Genomic DNA, 20,805 nt, shown 5'->3' with positions numbered 1-20,805 from the left:
ACATCGCCAGATTCTTCACCTTGTCGGATTCAAACTAGCAACCTTTCAGTTAATGCCCCAACGCGCTAACCGCTAGGCTACCTGCCACTCCTTTGAATCTTATTATATTCTTATTCCAGGATTGTGCCAGGTTTCCTCCAGACGTGATGCTTGGCAATCAGGCCAAAGAGTTCAATCGTAGTATCATCAGACCAGAGAATCTTGTTTCTCATGGTCTGAGAGTCCTTTAGGTGCCTTTTGGCAAACTCCAAGCGGGCTGTCATGTGCCTTTTACGGAGGAGTGGCTTCAATCTGGTCACTCTACCATAAAGGCCTGATTGGTGGAGTGCTGCAGAGATGGTTGTACTTCTGGAAGGTTCTCCCATCTCCACAGAGGAACTCTGGAGCTCTGTCAGAGTGACCATTCTCCTTGACCAAGGCCCTTCTCCCTCGATTACTCAGTTTGGCTGGGCAGCCAGCTCTAGGAAGAGTCTTGATGGTTCCAAACTTCTTCCCTTTAAGAGTGATGGAGGCCACTGTGTTCTTGGGGACCTTCAATGCTGCAGAAATATTTAGGTACCCTTCCCCAGACCTGTGCCTCGACACAATCCTGTCCTGGAGCTCTACGGACAATTCCTTCAACCTCATGGCTTGGTTTTTGCTCTGACATGCACTGTCAACTGTGGGACCTTATATAGACAGGTGTGTGCCTTTCCAAATCATGTCCAATCAATTGAATTTACCATAGTTCAACTCCAAACTAGTTGTAGAAACATTTCAAGGATGATCAATGGAAACAGGATGCACCTAAACTCATTTTCGAGTCGCATAGCAAAGGGTCTGAATACGTACATATTTCTGTTGTTTATTTGTAATACATTTGCACATATTTCCAAACTTTTTTTTCACTTTGTCATAATGGGGTATTGTGTGTAGATTCAGAAACATTTTTATTTAATCAATTTTAGAATAAGGCTGTTGCGTAACAAAATGTGGGAAAAAGCCAAGGGGTCTGAATACTTTCCGAATGCACCGTATATATATATATATATATATATATATATATATATATATATATATATATATATATATATATATATATGATATGATTGAGTTTGATGTTCAGCAGACAAATAATAAGCACAAGGCATCGCTTTGTGTGTCGAAAATCCTCACCCATTGGTCAAACACACTGACGCAATTACGTATAAGGAGACTGATATGACGCTGACCAATAGCATACCATATTCAAATATCGTTTAAAACATTCCCGGGAAATCCGAGTTTCGCGGGTAAACTGCATCCCCTTATTCATTGTCAGCTTCCTGGAGCCATTTTTTAAACATCCAGGACGGAGCTTTCGACTTAATCAAATCCGTTGCATCTTCCCGTTTTAGAAACGTATCATTTATACAATTTGAACGAATGGACATGTAAGATATTAGTCTAACTATATCCCTGATTATTTTGGGTCGAGCCGAGTCGGACTTTGTAGGAGAAAGTGCTCCAAAGTAGGGGCAAACGGACATTTGACCCTGAAGATGAGAAAGAGGGGAGTCCCGGAAAAAGTCCTAATTTCAGGTGTCGGAGGCTCCTCAATGGATAAAAAACAAACGGTTCTGACCCGGTACAACAATGCGACATATTATCAGATCTTAACACCTCCGCCCTGTCCGAACCAGACTAACAATGTAGTTGTCGCAGACCCGACAGTGAGTCAGCTTTACACTACACCCATAGGGGTGTCTACAAACGGGACCGGACCGCGACCAGCCCTCGGAAGACCCCCGGTAATTCACAACACGACGGATCTTTTGACAAACAATATTAAGTGCATTTACATGAATGCAAACTCACCAGTTAACTAACAACTGTGTATTATGTTCGCTAACTAGTGAGAACTAGCTAGTGACTTATCCTAGTTGTTTAACTAGTAACATTAGCTAGTTGGCTACAATTGCTAGCAAATAGTAGTATACAGTGCTAGCTTTTTAGCTTAATACACGACTAACTTATATGTTTTACTGCACAAAGTCACACGTTGCTGTTATGTTTTTGTGCTGCACCACTTGAGTTGTCCCCTTTTTGACAGTGGATATTATAAAGGGTTATTGAACAACCATAGCTAGCTAGCTAACGTTAGTTAGGTTTAGATACCTAGTTAGCCAAATATCAAGCACACACACGACAACGTTATTTAGATAGCCAACACAGCTGGCTAAATGTGTTTTTATTTATCACGTTAAACCAATCCACCTCGTTGTTTTTCCCCGTCGTTCATATCCAGCAGCAGCCACAACTCCAAAGTTTTGATCTGCAGAAATTATATCGAAATAATAACCCCCAAACAATCTTTATTTAAATAATATATATAATCGACAAAACAACGTGTCTTATTCATGGTACCTAGTTAGTAAAATACCTTGGGCTAGAGCTAATGCAAGGGAATATATTCTTTAAAAAACCACCAGAAACGAGGCCTTAAACCACACTTGGAGGGGGGTGGGGTGGATCTAGTCCCCGTGTTACTGTGGGACGCAAAGCTTCTTACTTAGCTGGTTGCTTGTGTTCCCCCCCCCCCCCCCATTTTGTAATCCTTCGCTCCAGCGGCTCAAAAGACCGCATGTGGGGTCAAACTGAAACGTATTTACCATAGTCCCCCCTCGTTGTCGTAAAAGTACACGAACTATCTTCCACGTCTGTGATGTAGCTTTAGTAGATAGCCAACATGGAGTCATACCACGAGGAAGTCCCAACACATTTTCAGATTTGTTGTGATATGTGGTCTAATGGTGAAACATGCAAGCTGCATGCCACACACGTGAAGATGCATATTAACTCACACTCAGAAATTATTTATGCAAAAGCTTTTAAGGTGGGACTCCCAACTGAAACATACTTGACACACAGTTCAGAGAATCAACCAACATGCAATGTGCAGTAATGTAAAGGAAACACATCATCAATGTGGAAGGAGAGGTGCTATGGCCAGTAGTCTGCTCTATAGACCTGCCAGCCTTTCTCCTGAGGTAAATATGGCCACTAGTTTTAAACTAGGTGTCCTGATCTCACCTGACCATGTTTACATGGGCAACCAGTATCCCTGTGTTATTCGGGATACTTCAAGTAGTCTGTTTTTTGAGTTGACGCATATACACATCATATTCTGTTTTACAATAACCCGAAAAAAGATTGTATCCTCGTTCTGAGAAACCTGGATAAAATACCTGGGATATGCTCATCTAAGACTGGGTACTGGGGCATGTAAACATGTTTTTTTTTTTAAATCTGCGCAAGCTTAGTTCTGCAAATCATGGGTATTGTGTGATGTTTTCATCTGATAGTCAAACAAATGACTTCAAAAAGTAGGCTATCCGCTCAGTTTGATCCACCATAATAATTTAGCCTACCATAATGAATTTACAACATGCTACTTTCACCTGTAATTTAGACACGTTTCTGCTTATAATTTCCAACATTTGGTAGGCCATATTATAATTTCCAACATTTGGTAGGCCATATTATAATTTCCAACATTTGGTAGGCCATATTATAATTTCCAACATTTGGTAGGCCATATTATAATTTCCAACATTTGGTTGGCCATATTATAATTTCCAACATTTGGTTGGCCATTTGTTTGTCAACTATAGATACATGCAGCTTCTCTTCTGTCATAACTGGGCTCCTGAGTGGCACAATGGTCTAAGGCACTGCATCTCAGTGCTAGAGGTGTCACTACAGACCCTGGTTTGATTCCAGGCTGTATCACAACCGGTCGAGATTGGAAGTCTCATAGGGCGGCGCACAATCGGACAAAAATGTAATATCGGTGCATCACTTCTCTAAACTTTAACAAACACCGTAGTGCTAGGTTACGCCGTAGTGCTATTAGGTGTACTTGGCTTACAGAAATAATAATAATAATGATGATAATGATAATAAATACATCTTGTATAGCACTTTTCAAAGAATCTCAAAACACATAAAATAAAGCCAACTAACTTAACATTTAAATAGTGGAGATTTGAAAGTGTGTTTAGCTTGGCTGAAGTTGAGGCAGTTTGAGCTGGAAAGGCAGTGGGGGTTCAGTGGAGAGGGCATCGATGGGACTGCCAAGGAGAAACAAAGACTGTCTGGGGTGGGGAAAAACAGGCCCTCTTCCACAGCCCACCACACCTGCTTCTCTGAATGGTCAGTCAGTCCATTGGAGCCACACTCCTCTGGTACTGGTCCTCCATTGCCAGGAATGTAGCACCCACCTGGGTGATGCCACGGCTGCTGAAAAGCCACCACGTCTTGGCAGGGATTTAGGAGCGTTCCCTGAACTTCCTCTGGACACAGCATGCAGTCCTTGGTGTAATACTTCCAAACAGATTGAATAAAAACCTGTGTTATTTTAATCTAAACGGCTAGCTAGCTGTCGAGACAAAATATTAACTTTTTATCACTATCCTGCAACTCTGAGAGTCAAAACCACAGGATGTAAATAATAAAGAAACACCTATAAATATGTGAACTATTTAGAGCTCACTGCCTAGGTCAACCGTAGGAGACAGTGACCCTTGAGGGGCTGTTTTCCGTCTGAAGTGATCCAGATGGTCAACTTTTGTTTAACTCTTGTGTCTCAGGCGAAGCGTCGGTTGGAGCTGGAGGAGCGGGACCAGTACACCACTCAGCCAATCAGTGAGCCCAGAGCTAAGAGAGCCACCACACACTCCCTCAGAAGAACCCAGAGTAAGTGACTGGGGGTGTATGGGGGTAGTAGACACACACACACACACACACACACACACACACACACACACACACACACACACCCCCTCAGAAGAACCCAGAGTAAGTGACTGGGGGTGTATGGGGGTAGTAGACACACACACACACACACACACACACACACACACACACACACACACACACACACACACACACACACACACACACACACTCAGAAGAACCCAGAGTAAGTCACTGGGGGGGTATGGGGGTAGTAGACACACACACACACACACACACACTCAGAAGAACCCAGAGTAAGTGACTGGGGGTGTATGGGGGTAGTAGACACACACACACACACACACACACACACACACACACACTCTCTCAGAAGAACCCAGAGTAAGTCACTGGGGGGGTATGGGGGTAGTAGACACGCACACACACACTCAGAAGAACCCAGAGTAAGTGACTGGGGGCGTATGGGGGTAGTAGACACACACACACACTCCCTCAGAAGAACCCAGAGTAAGTGACTGGGGGCGTATGGGGGTAGTAGACACACACGCACACACACACTTACCTACCTCACCAGACATGCCACCAGGCGTCTTTTCACAGTCCCCAAATTCAAGAAAGCGTACAGTATTATATAGACCCATGATTACATGGAACTCCCTTCCGTCTCATCATTGCTCAAATAAACAGCAAATCTTGTTTTCCAAAAAGAATCGGCGAAAGTAACAGGTCACGGCACAACGCCTCTATTTGAATTAGGTAGTTGTTGTGTATACATTAATGTTGGCTACGTGTGCGTAAAAACAAACATGTGGTTCTTGTTCATTAATGTTCTGTATTATGTTCTGTGTGGAACCCAGGAAGAGTAGCTGCTGCTTTTGCAACAGCTAATGAGGATCCTGATAAAATACCATACGAAGTGACGTTACGTTTAGGTCATCAAACTGAAGATCTTATCCAGGGAGACTCACAGCTCAGCATTGCTTATCCAGAGAGACTCGCAGCTCAGCATTGCTTATCCAGGGAGACTCGCAGCTCAGCATTGCTTATCCAGGGAGACTCGCAGCTCAGCATTGCTTATCCAGGGAGACTCACAGCTCAGCATTGCTTATCCAGGGAGACTCGCAGCTCAGCATTGCTTATCCAGAGCGACTCGCAGCTCAGCATTGCTTATCCAGAGCGACTCGCAGCTCAGCATTGCTTATCCAGAGCGACTCGCAGCTCAGCATTGCTTATCCAGAGCGACTCGCAGCTCAGCATTGCTTATCCAGGGAGACTCACAGCTCAGCATTGCTTATCCAGAGCGACTCACAGCTCAGCATTGCTTATCCAGGGAGACTCACAGCTCAGCATTGCTTATCCAGGGAGACTCACAGCTCAGCATTGCTTATCCAGAGAGACTTTAACAGTAGCCTCGCGAGCTTACGTGAATGGTTCGTTAGCTGATAGTGCAGCGGTAATCAGTCTGGTATATGAGGCTGGACTTACTGTGGATTTTAGTTCAGTAGAAAAAAACAACCACTTATCTCATCTCTTGTAGACCTCTCTCATTTTGACCTAACGTTGGATTCTGACTTTTTAAACTTGAAAACATGAAATATCCTAATTCATGTCACCGAAGGAGAGAGGGGAATGTATAACGTTTACATTCTGTCTGGATATGTTATTGCCAGCCATCGGGGATCCTATGGGAGGAGAAGAGACAACAGTCTGGTTACGAGTCGAGGTGACAGCCGTGATTTGGGGACGACTGAGCAATCTGGGGCAGAGGTCAGGTTAGATGAAGTGAGGAACATGGATCACTAATCTTCTGGATAGCAACAGAGGTGTATTGGCTGTTCAGGAGGGGCTCAGCGTAGGAGAAAAGAGTCATAAGTACCAGTTCTAGTGTCAATATGTCCTTTGTCTGTGCAGCTGTATGACCCAATGGGTGAATAAACTTTACTAATCGTCCATGATATTTTCTAAGGTTAATTTATAACCTGACAGTATTGAACCACTCCACTAACTCTAGGTTGAAGGAAAGGAGACGAGGAGGAAGAAGAGACCGTCTTAATGACAAGGCCGCAGGCAGGAACACCAAATTTTGTTGAGGAATTCGGTCTTGGAACATTGTTGTTCCTTCCCTGGGCTGGCTGGCTGGCTGTGTGTGCTCCTTCCCTGGGCTGGCTGGCTGTGTGTGTTCCTTCCCTGGGCTGGCTGGCTGAGTGTGTTCCTTCCCTGGGCTGGCTGGCTGCGTGTGCTCCTTCCCTGGGCTGGCTGGCTGCGTGTGTTCCTTCCCTGGGCTGGCTGGCTGCGTGTGTTCCTTCCCTGGGCTGGCTGGCTGCGTGTGTTCCTTCCCTGGGCTGGCTGGCTGCGTGTGTTCCTTCCCTGGGCTGGCTGGCTGCGTGTGTTCCTTCCCTGGGCTGGCTGGCTGCGTGTGTTCCTTCCCTGGGCTGGCTGGCTGCGTGTGTTCCTTCCCTGGGCTGGCTGGCTGCGTGTGTTCCTTCCCTGGGCTGGCTGGCTGCGTGTGTTCCTTCCCTGGGCTGGCTGGCTGCGTGTGTTCCTTCCCTGGGCTGGCTGGCTGCGTGTGTTCCTTCCCTGGGCTGGCTGGCTGCGTGTGTTCCTTCCCTGGGCTGGCTGGCTGCGTGTGTTCCTTCCCTGGGCTGGCTGGCTGCGTGTGTTCCTTCCCTGGGCTGACTGCGTGTGTTCCTTCCCTGGGCTGGCTGGCTGCGTGTGTTCCTTCCCTGGGCTGGCTGGCTGTGTGTGTTCGTTCTCTGGGCTGACTGCGTGTGTTCCTTCCCTGGGCTGGCTGTGTGTGTTCTCACATGTCAATTGTTTCCGTTACCTTCCTGGACCTGCTCAATGCTCTGTTTGGGTCTGTCGGTCAGTCTGTGTATGTGCCTCCTGTCTGTGGTAACTAACCCATCTCTTCTCTCTCTCTCCAGCTCCTGTCTGTGGTAACTAACCCATCTCCTCTCTCTCCCTCCAGCTCCTGTCTGTGGTAACTAACCCATCTCCTCTCTCTCTCCCTCCAGCTCCTGTCTGTGGTAACTAACCCATCTCCTCTCTCTCTCTCTCCCTCCAGCTCCTGTCTGTGGTAACTAACCCATCTCCTCTCTCTCCCTCCAGCTCCCCCCTCCCCATTAGAGAAGACCAGGTATGACACATCTCTCTGCCTGCTGACCCAGAAGTTTGTCCAGCTGCTGGCCCAGTCCAGTGACGGGGTGGTGGACCTGAACCGGGCCGCGGAGTCCCTCAAGGTGCAGAAGAGACGCCTCTATGACATCACCAATGTACTGGAGGGGGTGCATCTCATCAAGAAGTCGTCCAAGAACAACATCCAGTGGCTGTGAGTGGGGGGGGGGGGGGGGCCTGATACACGGCTGTGAGTGGGGGAGGGCCCTGATACACGGCTGTGAGTGGGGGGGGGCCTGATACACGGCTGTGTGGGGGGGGGCCCTGATACACGGCTGTGAGTGGGGGGGGGGCCCTGATACACGGCTGTGAGTGGGGGGGGGGCCCTGATACACGGCTGTGAGTGGGGGGGGGGCCCTGATACACGGCTGTGAGTGGGGGGGGGGCCCCGATACACGGCTGTGAGTGGGGGGGGGGCCCTGATACACGGCTGTGAGTGGGGGGGGGGCCCTGATACACGGCTGTGAGTGGGGGGGGGGCCCTGATACACGGCTGTGAGTGGGGGGGGAGCCCTGATACACGGCTGTGAGTGGGGGGGCCCTGATACACGGCTGTGCAGAGCCAAGTTGTATTGCACTTCCTGGCTAAAAAAGCACCATAGTTGGTGGAACCCGTGCGGTAACGGACAATATCCCAGCCACTAAGATTGGGGTCGCACGATATTGCCACAGGTATACCGTGTGTGTGGAATGTGTGTTCTTTCCCATTTCAGTGTTACGTGTGTGTGTGTTACCATGTGCTCTTCTCTCCTCCCGTTTGTTACCATGTGCAGTTCTTTCTGTGTGTGTGTTTTTGGGGGGGGGGATTTATTTTACCTTTTATTTATCCAGGAAGGGCTCATTGAGATTTGGAATCTCTTTTTCAAGAGCGTCCTGCCCAATATAGGCAGCACGAAGTCATTACAAAAATTACAGACACACAGCATGAATCACTACAGGTAATCTAGTAAAAACCATAGAATTCACAAGAGTACAACAAAATAAATAAAACAGCAAATTAAAAACATTGAGGTCAGGGAATCAGTCTCAAAATCCTTCATCAGCAATGTTAAAAATACCAATCGGGACCAAGTTCTTCCACTTTAACAGTATTTTGTCAGGCGTTCCAAGACGATGGTGCAGAGTACATAAAAGCCCTTTTACCGAATTCAGTTCGGACATTTGGAACAGTTAGCAGGATAAAGACCTGCGAACGAAGAGACGACCCACCACATTTCTGAACAATAAAAATGCCCAAATAAAAAAGGTAGTAAACCCAAAATGGCTTTGTAAATAAAAGTATACCAGTGACTGAGCCGACGAGAGAAGGCCAGCCAACCCTGGTATACAAAGTGCTGTGGTGCGTAAGGTTTTTTTTGCAGTTTAAAATAAATCTTTAAGCGCCATGGTAAAGGGTGTCAATTGATCTCAAACACTGAGCGGAAGCATTCATATATAAAATATCCCCATAGTCTAGTAAAGTCATAAATGTAGCTGATACTAGCCTCCTTCTGGCTTCAAAAGAAAAACCCGCCTTATTCCTAAAATAAAATCCCAACTTCAGCTTAAATTGTTTTGTAAGTTGAATATGCAATTTTAAGAGGCCGTCATCAATTAAAATTCCAAGATATTTGAGGTTACAGTCTCAATCTCCTTGCCCTGACAGGTAGTAATAGGTGAAAGGTTCAGAGATCTATTTCTTGCTTTAGAAAACACCATTTAGTTTAGTTTTGTCAGTATTGAGGATAAGCTTCAATTGACGCAAGGTATATTGAACAGTATAAAACGCAGTTTGCAAGTTCTGGAAAGCTTTTGTGAGAGACGAGGCACAACAATAAATAACAGTATCATCAGCATAAAAGTGAAGTTGCGCATTTTGTAAATTTGTCTAAATTGTTTATATAAATAGTGAATTCGAGGGGACCAAGTACAGAGCCCTGGGGCACACCATTACAGACAGACAATTTAACAGACATGAGCCCATCAAATTGAGTGCATTGAGTTCTATCAGACAGATAGATCGATTAAAAAGTGAGACACAGTGCTGTTTTTTTGTCAAGGGCTTCAGTGATATCATTTAAAACCTTCATGGATGCTGTAATTGTGCTATGCTTCTTCCTGAAGTCCGATTTGTACATTGGTAAAATAGTGTTTTTAACCTGTTGGGTCTAGGGGGCAGCATTTGCACGTCTGGATAAAAAAAATGTACCCGATTTAATCTGGTTACTAATCCTACCCAGTAACTAGAATATGCATATACTTATTATATATGGATAGAAAACACTCTAAAGTTTCCAAAACTGTTTGAATGGTGTCTGTGAGTATAACAGAACTCATTTGGCAGGCAAAACCCTGAGACATTTTCTGACAGGAAGTGGATACCTGATGTGTTGTATTGACTTTAAACCTATCCCATTGAAAAACACAGGGGTTTAGGAATATTTCGGCACTTCCTATTGCTTCCACTAGATGTCACCAGCCTTTACAAAGTGTTTTGAGTCTTCTGGAGGGAGATCTGACCGAACAAGAGCCATGGAACGGTGATGTCCCATTAGACACCTGGCGCGCTACTTCATGTTGGGTACCCTCGTTCCAATACGTTATAAAAGGCTATGCATTCGTCCACCTTGAATATTATTCATGTTCTGGTTAAAAAAGGCCCTAATGATTTATGCTATACAACGTTTGACATGTTTGAACGAACGGAAATATATTTTTTCCCCTCGTTCATGACGAGAAGTCCGGCTGGCTTACATCATGTGCTAACGAGACGGAGATTTTTGGACATAAATGATGAGCTTTTTTGAACAAAACTACATTCGTTATGGACCTGTGATACCTGGAAGTGACATCTGATGAAGAGAATCAAAGGTAATGGATTATTTACATAGTATTTTCGATTTTAGATCTCCCCAACATGACGTCTAGTCTGTATCGCAACGCGTATTTTTCTGGGCACAGTGCTCAGATTATTGCAAAGTGTGATTTCCCAGTAAGGTTATTTTTAAATCTGGCAAGTTGATTGCGTTCAAAAGATGTAAATCTATAATTCTTTAAATGACAATATAATATTTTACCAATGTTTTCTAATTTTAATTATTTAATTTGTGACGCTGACTTGACTGCCGGTTATTGGAGGGAAACGATTTCCTCAACATCAATGCCATAGTAAAACGCTGTTTTTGTATATAAATATGAACTTGATAGAACTAAAAATGCATGCATTGTCTAACATAATGTCCTAGGAGTGTCATCTGATGGAGATTGTAAAAGGTTAGTGTATCATTTTAGCTGGTTTTATGGTTTTGGTGACCCTGTCTTTGACTTGACAAAACATTACACACAACTCTTGTAAATGTACTGTCCTAACATACTCTAAATTTATGCTTTCGCCGTAAAACCTTTTTGAAATCGTAAAACGTGGTTAGATTAAGGAGATGTTTATCTTTCAAATGGTGTAACATAGTTGTATTTTTGAAAAATTTGAATTTTGACATTTATTTGGATTCAAATTTGCCGCTCTTGAAATGCACCTGCTGTTGATGGAGTGCACCACAGGTGGCACGCTAGCGTCCCACCTAGCCCCAAGAGGTTAATATACTATTTTAGCTGTTCACTCACACGGGTTTCAAGTATTTTCACCAGGGGTGACAACTTTGAGATGGACCTATAATTTTTTTAAGAGTTGGATCTCCCCCTTTTAAAAGTGGCAGGACAAATGCTGATTTCCAGATCATTGGAATTTCATTACATTCCAGGGTTAGATTAAACAGATATGCAAGTGGTTCAGCTATGAAATCAGCTGCCAGATTTAAAAAGCTGGGATCCAAAAGATCAGGACCGGCAGGCTCTCTCTGATCTAAGGATTTCAGGGCTTTATGTACCACCTGCACTGAGAAGGGCTAAAAGTTTGACCAGCTCTCGCTGGTTCATCCACACAGGGTTGTACAGAGACAGAGGACACTGAATCAAACAGCCTACCAGATGATACAAAGTGCTCATTGAAACAATTCAGCATTTCAGTTTTGTCATATACAGCAACAAAGTCCTTCAATACACATGACGGTAATTCATTAACATTACTGTTACCAGATATAGCCTTCCAAAACTTTCTAGGGTCATTCAGGTTCAGTGGTAACAAACATATAAAATATTCAGACTTGGTCTTCCTGAGAAGAAAAGAACTCTTGTTTCTTGGCTGCCTAAAAACAAGCCAATCAGCATCAGAACACGATTTCCTTGCTTTAGCCCAGGCTAGATTACGGTTGTGAACAATACAAGACAGCTCAGAAGAAAACCATGGATTATCCCTCCCTTTAACCCTGAACCTGTGGAATGGGGCATCCCTCCCTTTAACCCTGAACCCGTGGAATGGGGCATCCCTCCCTTTAACCCTGAACCTGTGGAATGGGGCATCCCTCCCTTTAACCCTGAACCTGTGGAATGGGGCATCCCTCCCTTTAACCCTGAACCTGTGGAATGGGGCATCCCTCCCTTTAACCCTGAACCCGTGGAATGGGGCATCCCTCCCTTTAACCCTGAACCTGTGGAATGGGGCATCCCTCCCTTTAGCCCTGAACCTGTGGAATGGGGCATTCCTCCCTTTAACCCTGAACCTGTGGAATGGGGCATCCCTCCCTTTAGCCCTGAACCTGTGGAATGGGGCATTCCTCCCTTTAACCCTGAACCTGTGGAATGGGGCATGTTGGTTTACTATTTGTGTGTTAACATGTGCCGTTCTTTCTCTCTGTGTGTGTGTAGGGGCTGTAGCCTGTCTCCAGAAGGAGTGGCCAGTGACCAGACCCCTGGCTCTGTGGGTAAAGAACTGCTGAAGTTGACCCAAGAGGAGAAGAGACTGGACCAACTCATAAACAGCTGCACACTCATCGTCCAACAGATGACTGAAGATACACCCACAAGGAAATAGCCTTCCTTTACAACCCTGATGTGTGACTGAGATGTAGTGTGTCTGTGTGTGTGTGTTGTCCAGTGTGTGAATCGGTTTGCGTTTACAGCTTTTTTTTCTCAGCACACTTGTGTTTAACTGTGTGTGTGTGTTTGTGTAGAAGTGTGTTCTAGTCCTGTGTGTGAATGACTACCTTTTTCCTTAACCTCCTGGGTACGTTTGCGTACATATCGTATGATGATGTGAAAAGGATTCCTAGTCTGAATGACCAGACGGTCATCGTGATCAAAGCCCCTGCTGAAACCAGACTGGAGGTGCCAGACCCTGCAGAGGTACACACACACACACACACACACACACACACTAAACAGACACACACACACACACACTAAACAGACACACACTAAACAGACACACACACACACACTAAACAGACACACACTAAACAGACACCAAACAGGGATCCTGGTAACACTTCCTCTTGTGTCGAGTCCCTGCAGACAGTCATTGGTTTGCTGATTGACTGATACACTATACATGCATACACACACACACACACACACAAGTTTGTGGACACCCCTTCAAATGAGTGGATTCTGCTATTTTATCCACACCTGTTGCTGACAGGTGTATAAAAATCAACCACACAGCCATGCAATCTCCATAAACAAACATTGGCAGTAGGCTTGCCCCGTATTTGAAGAGCTCAGTGAATTTTCAACGTGGCACCGTCGTAGGATGCCACCTTTCCAACAAGTCAGTTCGTCAAATTTCCGCCCTGCTAGAGCTTCTCCCCGGTCAACTGTAAGTGCTGTTATTGTAAAGCAGAAACTTCTAGGAGCAACAACGGCTCAGCTGTGAAGTGGTAGGCCACACAAGGTCACAGAACGGGACCTCCGAGTGCATGAAGCACATCCTCGGTTACAACACTCACTATCGAATTACAAACTGCTTCTGGAAGTAACGGCAGCACAAGAACTGTTCTTCTGGAGCTCCATGAAATGGGTTTTCATGGCTAAGCAGCCGCACACAAGCCTAAGATCACCATGCGCAATGCCAAGGCGTCAGCTGGAGTGGTGTAAAGTTCGCAGCCATTGGACTCTGGAGTAGTGGAAACATATTTTCTGGAGTGATGAATCACGCTTCACCATCTGGCAGTCCGATGAACGAGTCTGGGTTTGGTGGATGCCAGCAGAACGCTACCTGGCCTTAATGCATAGTGCCAACTGTAAAGTTTGGTGGAGGAGGAATAATGATCTGCGGCTGTTTTTCATGGTTCGGGCTTTGCACAAAGCACCGTACAGAAATGGTTTGTCGAGATTGGTGCAGAACAACTTGAGTGGTCTGCACAGAGCCCTGACCTGAACCCCATCGAACACCTTTGGGATGAATTGGAACAGCGACTGCTAGCCAGGCCTAATCGCCCGACCTCACTAATGCTCTTGTGGCTGAATGGAAGCAAGTCCCCGCAGCAATGTTCCAACATCGAGTGGAAAGACTTCCCAGAAGAGTGGAGGCTGTTATACCAGCAAAGGGGGGGGCACCAAATCCATATTAATGTCCATGATTTTAGAATGAGATGTTCGACGAGCAGGTGTCCACATACTTTTGGTCTTGTAGTGTATGATTGGTTGATAATTTTTTTTTGATTGACCTATCAGAGTCTCCAGGTCCACTTGAGCAGCACCCAGGGTCCAATAGAAGTCTTCCTGTGCTCAGATGATCACGCCCCTTCCTCTGCGCTGAACGGAAATGGACATCCCCCCTCATCTTCGTCATGTGTCACTGGAAACTCCACATCCTTCCTCAAGGTGTCACAAGGTGAGCCCATAGACTTAGATAGAAATCGCGTCATTGTATCTGTCCCATTATGACGTCTGTGAGGGCACGGGCAACGCCATTGAGGCCACCTCCATTTTGAAGTAGTCTGTTTTCTTCTTCTAATACTTATGAGTTGGCAAACAAACTGAAAGGGTGTGTACTGGCACCTGTTGTGTTTGAACAGATATAAAGCCAAGGTTTTAGATGTACGGGTCACCTGTAGTTATAGAATGTCGGCTCACAACTACAGTTAATTGGCTGATCCTTCCTGACGACCTGGCTGGAATCATGTGACCTTTCCTTAACCCATAGGAAGTCCCACCCAGTTGACTACTTCAAAATGATCAACGCCGGTCGAATTGGATCTATCTTTTTTTTTTTAAATAATAATAATAATTATTATTATTATTTATTTTTTTACACGTTTTCTCTCTGAAAAATGTAGTTAATTTAATCTGATTGTAATAAGGTTCCATGACTTTGTCCACACAGGGCATCTGAACACACAAAATACATGTTGATGATTTTCATTACATTTTGGGTGTTTTTTATTTAACTTTTGTACACCTGTGGTTTTCCCAGTCAAAAATGACCGGTCATTAGAAATGAATGGGTGAGACTACAATTAGTGTATAAAATTTAGTTCAGGCACATGCACATTCATCAGATGGACACACTTCCTCTCCCAGTGTTTGAGCGCGCACACACACCTCACTCCCATTCTTGGCTTCCATGGCAACCCCCACAGGAACCTTTCCCCAATAGAATCTTTCCCCCACGGTTACCACACCTGTTGGCGTTCTCACAAACAATCACAACATTGTTTCAATAATATTTGTAACTTTTCTCGCAGCTCTGGTATATAAAGTTCATTTGAGGCCTTGCTCACAATTCATTCTGTGGCAGCACAATGACCAAACGCTAGACTGTATGAGGCTCTTGATCATATCTTTGATCATGACACTGGTGAGGAGGAGATAAGCCAGGAAACTGACAGTAAAGTAGGCTGTGATAAATAGCAAAATGTGTTTCATTTGAGTATTTGTTATAGTCAAAATAACCCATACATTATGCTTTTTTTAAAAACTCAAAACGAGTTGTATGAGCTCAGGTCAATGAGGCCTACAGGCCATAAATAGCAAATACAAGTTCAAAACTTGTAACGTTCACAAGAAATTAATTTGTTGATTTTAAAAAGATGTAACACAACATTAGGTGATAATATGTGTATTATTATGGATTTATAATCAGCTATAATGGGGCGGCCATTTTGGACCGGGAACACAGAATTAATTAACATGAAACCAACACAACCGGAGGGTTAATGTTGCTGCCTGTACTTAAACATGGTTTTGGGCACTAGAGTCCTCTATCTAGCTCTATGGCTGAGCCCCAACTTCAGACTTAATTCTGTGGTGAGTTATTAGAAAATAACTCTCACCTTTCTTTCTCTCACCCTGTTTCTTTTCTTCCTGCTCTCTACTCATCTCTCACCAGAGGGTAATAACTGCACCGGTAACGGTTTCTCCAACGCCCTGTCCAGGCTCCCAGCATGCTCAGCGGTGACTGTCACTCCTGTCTCCCCCCTGCCTTCCTCCCTCACCTCCCTCCTCCCCCTCCAGGATGTTGACCAGGAGCCCTTCATCCCACTCTCTCTCGTGGGGGATGACTACCTGCTTAGCCTGGGCGAAGACGAAGGCATCAGCGACCTGTTCTCCTACGATCTGGACCGGCTTCCACTAGACAACCTGCTCTGTAATTGAGTGAAATGTAATCTCGGCGGCCATTTTGGGGAATTTTAGTTTGGCCATTTTGGAGCCAGATTCATAGTCCCAATGTGGTCGTTTCCAGTTATAAAGAACTGATTTGGAGCCCAGTGGGCTCTATGGAATGCAGCACAGCAGCCATTTTGGATCAAGGCTTTGTTTTCTTGACCTTGTGGACTGGACTGCTCATAGAGGACCTGCTGTGTAATTGACCCCTGGCCAGCGACGAGAGAAGGGGAAATACCTGCTCTTGCTATAGAGCTGATCAAAGGAAGTAAGTTTCAGTTCAGACTCTGACTGTAGGGGTGAATTCTGTGGCAGAAAGCATGGACAAACCTCTTCTCAAAGCCTGTCTTTCTGGTCTTGCACTGACAGGCAAACCAACATCCTAAACAATCACTCACTCTCCATAGCAGACTGTTATCATAATGAACTGTTCTCATCTGAAAACACAGATTGTCCCGTACAGAGATGGGTTATGGATATTAACCCCTGGACACAGATTCTTACCCATATCTACCATTGTGTGACTGTTATCTGTCAACTTGTTTTATAATGTGATGTACTGGAGACCCAACGATAGGTGCTGCTTCTCAGCTCATCAGAGTGGAGCAGACCTGGTATCTACGTCCCAAGATGGTGATGTCTGCCTGGGCATCCATTATTTTTAAAAAAAAATTCTCGAGAGTACCCTGGTCTTCCACATGGAGCCTTCTGACACAATACTGGAAGAGACTGAATGGTATTGTTCAGATAACCAGAGTATCTACTGAAAGGTGGGCCTTCTCCTGATTCAACGGTTCACTACACAATTGGTGTATGTTTTTGTTTTGCTGTTTTAGAGGAGGAAGTGAATATTGCTCCTGTTGGCTTGTGAGACATCCACTACATGTTCCTTTACTGCCGTCCTTAAACTGCTTCAATATCCAGGGATGAGCAATGTGCCTCCACACACACACACGCACACACACACACACACACACACACGCCCATGCAAGAGTCATGTAGACAAGCCCCCGTTTTGTTTTAGCCACTGCAGCCATGCTACTTATTGAATAACTAACGCATTAACCAACTCATTTCTCGGGGCTCCCAAATTACTTTCTACTTGAAATACAATTTTATTACTTAATAATTCGAATGTACAAATGGATTAATGATTTTTTTGTGCCAGATATTTTAAAATGGTAGAATGTGTTTTTTTTTTGTTGTTATTTTAAACTTAAACCCAATCATTAACCCATTGATAAAAATGTATATCCATTTTTTTTTTTTTTTTTACCCCTTCGATTGGTATAGACGTGACCTTTTTAAACTACCCAACCGTACTATATATTCAGCTTTCCTTTGTGGGCTGAACCTGTTTGGTTTTAGAGAAGTGTTTTACTAGATGGGGTCCTATTGCCTTTACTAGTGTATGGCGTTTGACCAGAGCTCTATGGGTTGATGACAGAACTTACTAAGAAGTCCTTTTTTGAGTCAATTGACTGATATGAAAGTTTATTGGAGAACAGACAGACATGTCTTGAATGGAATGATACACAACACTAAGACGGGCAATACAATATATATAGTATTTTTTTTTTTATATGCAAGTCATTTCTAAGGTACTGTACTAGAAGCTGTTTTTTTTAAGGCATTCTGTTGATAGCTTGGCTTACCAGTCTGTTTCTGCATTGTTTGTAATGACAATGAGTTGACGTGATGACACAAACAGATCTGGGACCAGGCTAGTCTTGATATTTCTCCCAGGTGTATGTCCATACCTGTATAGCACATGTTCATATGAAGTGGCCTCGGTTTGAGGTTGTCTTTTTGCACAGCTGTCCCGTATGAGTTTCATGTCTATGTGCTTTTGAGTTGTATACCGCCTGGTTTCCTAGTCTGCCTGCTTGCAGTCAGGCTAGCCTGGTGCCACCTCTGTTTTGCATTATCACGTCAACTCCTTGTCATAATGAACATGATGGCACAAACATCTGGTAGCCTGTTCCAAGTAAGTCGGAAATGCAGCCGTCGATTTTATCCTCAATACCGTAGTGGATTTCAGTAACTACTCTTGCTGTCCCTCAGGAGTAGGGTGACGTTGTCCCAGGATGCTGATCTTGGGTCAGTTTTTGCATTCGACTAATGCTTAGGCTTTGGGAAGCGGAATCTGATCCTAGATCTGTATCTAAGGGAAACTGCACCTTGGTGTACTGTCCCCTGGCCATCTATGTTTTATGTTATGTCTTTTTCTCTGCAGTTTTTCCTTTTTAGATCGTGGACTCTTCTATTAACTTTTTTTTTTAAATGTGATTTATAAATAAATATCGAAACGATTTTTACTTAATGCTTTTTATTAAGATGTTTTTGATTTTTATGATTTTTATTAACATGAATTGCTGTTTCTACCCACCGTCCAGCGATATGATGCCTAGTTTAAACCAGAGCCATGTGTTTGTTAGGACATGGGTTTACTTGACATTACAACAACTTATGGCAGCCATGTTAGCTCCCCATAAACAATACATGGGAAATATTTTAATAATACTACACTAAACCAAAAATATAAATGCAACAGTGTTGGTTTCATGAGCTGAAATAAAAGATCCCATTTTCCATACGGACAAAACGTTTTTTTCTCTCAGTTTTGTGGACAAATTTGTTTACATTCCTGTTAGTGAGCATTTCTCCTTTTGCCAAGATAATCCATCCACCTGACAGGTGTGGCATATCAAGAAACTGATTAAACGGCATGATCATTACACAGGTGCACCTTGTCGTTGGGACAATAAAATGCAACTTTAAAATATGCAGTTTTGTCACACCACACAATGCCACAGATGTCTCTAGTTTTGAGGGAGTGTGCAATTGGCATGCTGACTGCAGGAATGTCCACCAGAGCTGTTTCCAGAGAATTGAATGTTCATTTCTCTACCATAAGCCACCTCCAACGTCCTTTTTTTGAGAATTTGCCAGTACGTCCAACCGGCCTCACAACCCCAGACCACGAGTATAGCGTCATGTTGGTGAGCGGTTTGCTGTTGTCAACGTTGTGAACCGAGTGACCCATGGTGGGGTTATGGTATGGGCAAACATTTTTTTAAATTTATTTTGGTATCCGTGACCAACCAGATGCATATCTGTATTCCCAGTCGTGTGAAATCCATAGATTAGGGCCTAATTAATTCATTTAGATTGACTGATTTCCCTCATTATGAACTGTAACTCAATAAAATCAATTGAGTTGTTGCATGTTGTTTTTATATATTTTTTTGTTCTGTATATGTGACCGTCTCCTTTTTTTTTTTTATTCTTATTTTTTTTTTGCAGTAAAAAAAAGGTTTGGACTTTTTTTTACTTGCTGAATTATTGTTCGGGCTGCGTACAGTGTGGAGATCATTACATTGTTTTGTATCATGTCCCAGCTCTTAAAAATTACATTTATAAATATTTTTTATTTTTTTTTTATCACATTTTTTGTTTAAGAAATGTATGTTTTAGCATTTTTATAACAAGCATCGTTTGTCCGAGAGAATTACATGGTTATCTAAACGTCACGCCAGGGTAAGCCTACACCAAACACAGACCTTATTTTAAGTGTTTCTATAATCCCCTATGGGGGGGGAAAATGAATGGTGGAAAAATGATTATAACCATTTCCTTGTTTGACCGCTAGTTTTCATGGGTATTATGACGCATACTGTGGTACTCTATTTGATAGACTTTAAGTTTTGTAATGCTTTAGGTTATTAGTGTACTGATATAAGTAGGACATGTGCCATTACGGCAACTTTGAGAGAAGAAAAAAAAACACTTTATATACTTATTAAGAAGAACAGATGAGAAGAGTCTTGACGTCATCACACTTATTGAGGATAGACAGGTGGAAGGTTGTTTCCTGGCTCAGAGTTCATTTTTGGCCTATATTGGGGCAGAAGGGAGAGTAGTCTTTGGGGCCTCGTTTATAAATGTTGCTATGTACAAAATATACCCCAAAACATACGTGTGCCAGTTATCAGGCAAAACTTGATCTGAACTGCATCAACTCATAAAAAGTGAACTTGACGTGGGAATGTGCTTACCGTGTCTAGACCTACGCACAGATTCTTGTGGCTGAAGTATTGTATTGCGTTGTAAGCAGGCATGTTGGGGGAATACAATGACACGCTTATTCAATCATAACAAAAGAAACCGGTAAATATAATGACATGCAATCACTTTCCGTTAGTGATAAGAGCCAATATTTTTATTTTGTATCTTTTGAGTTCTAAAATAGTTTTATAGAGAAATAGCAGCTATCTATATCCTATTTATTAGCATTATCGTTGCAGAATAAATTCCTCCCCTTTTCTGACTGTGATGGTTTCATACTCGTGATGTAGCCAATAGGCCTACAACATCCCATCTCTCATTTTAATTGGACCCCTTTACAGTAGTAAATAGATCAACTATTTTAAAT

General features: G+C 43.7%; 1 protein-coding gene across 2 annotated transcripts; it reads left to right on the top strand.

Moving 5' to 3' along the window:
- Positions 1 to 1,287: 1,287 nt before the first annotated feature.
- On the top strand, positions 1,288 to 19,595 carry LOC106570699 (transcription factor E2F3). Of its 2 annotated transcripts, XM_014143172.3 has the most exons (7): positions 1,288 to 1,769; positions 4,611 to 4,716; positions 7,828 to 8,047; positions 12,633 to 12,794; positions 12,995 to 13,109; positions 14,439 to 14,598; positions 16,096 to 19,595. In XM_014143172.3, the coding sequence occupies exons 1-7, from the start codon at positions 1,521 to 1,523 to the stop codon at positions 16,359 to 16,361; spliced, it is 1,278 nt and encodes a 425-aa protein (XP_013998647.2). In that variant the 5' UTR covers positions 1,288 to 1,520; the 3' UTR covers positions 16,362 to 19,595. The 2 variants fall into 2 exon arrangements, with proteins under 2 accessions (XP_013998647.2, XP_082817487.1); XM_082961361.1 differs by lacking the exons at positions 1,288 to 1,769; positions 4,611 to 4,716 and adding an exon at positions 5,166 to 5,226.
- The last annotated feature ends 1,210 nt before the right edge of the window (positions 19,596 to 20,805 follow it).

The sequence above is a fragment of the Salmo salar genome, chromosome 14, assembly GCF_965601325.2.
Source record: "Salmo salar chromosome 14, fSalSal1, whole genome shotgun sequence".
In the NCBI taxonomy this organism is placed as follows: domain Eukaryota; kingdom Metazoa; phylum Chordata; class Actinopteri; order Salmoniformes; family Salmonidae; genus Salmo; species Salmo salar.
The sequence above is the reverse complement of the archived record's forward strand: the minus strand, read 5'-3'. Positions and strand labels throughout refer to the sequence as shown.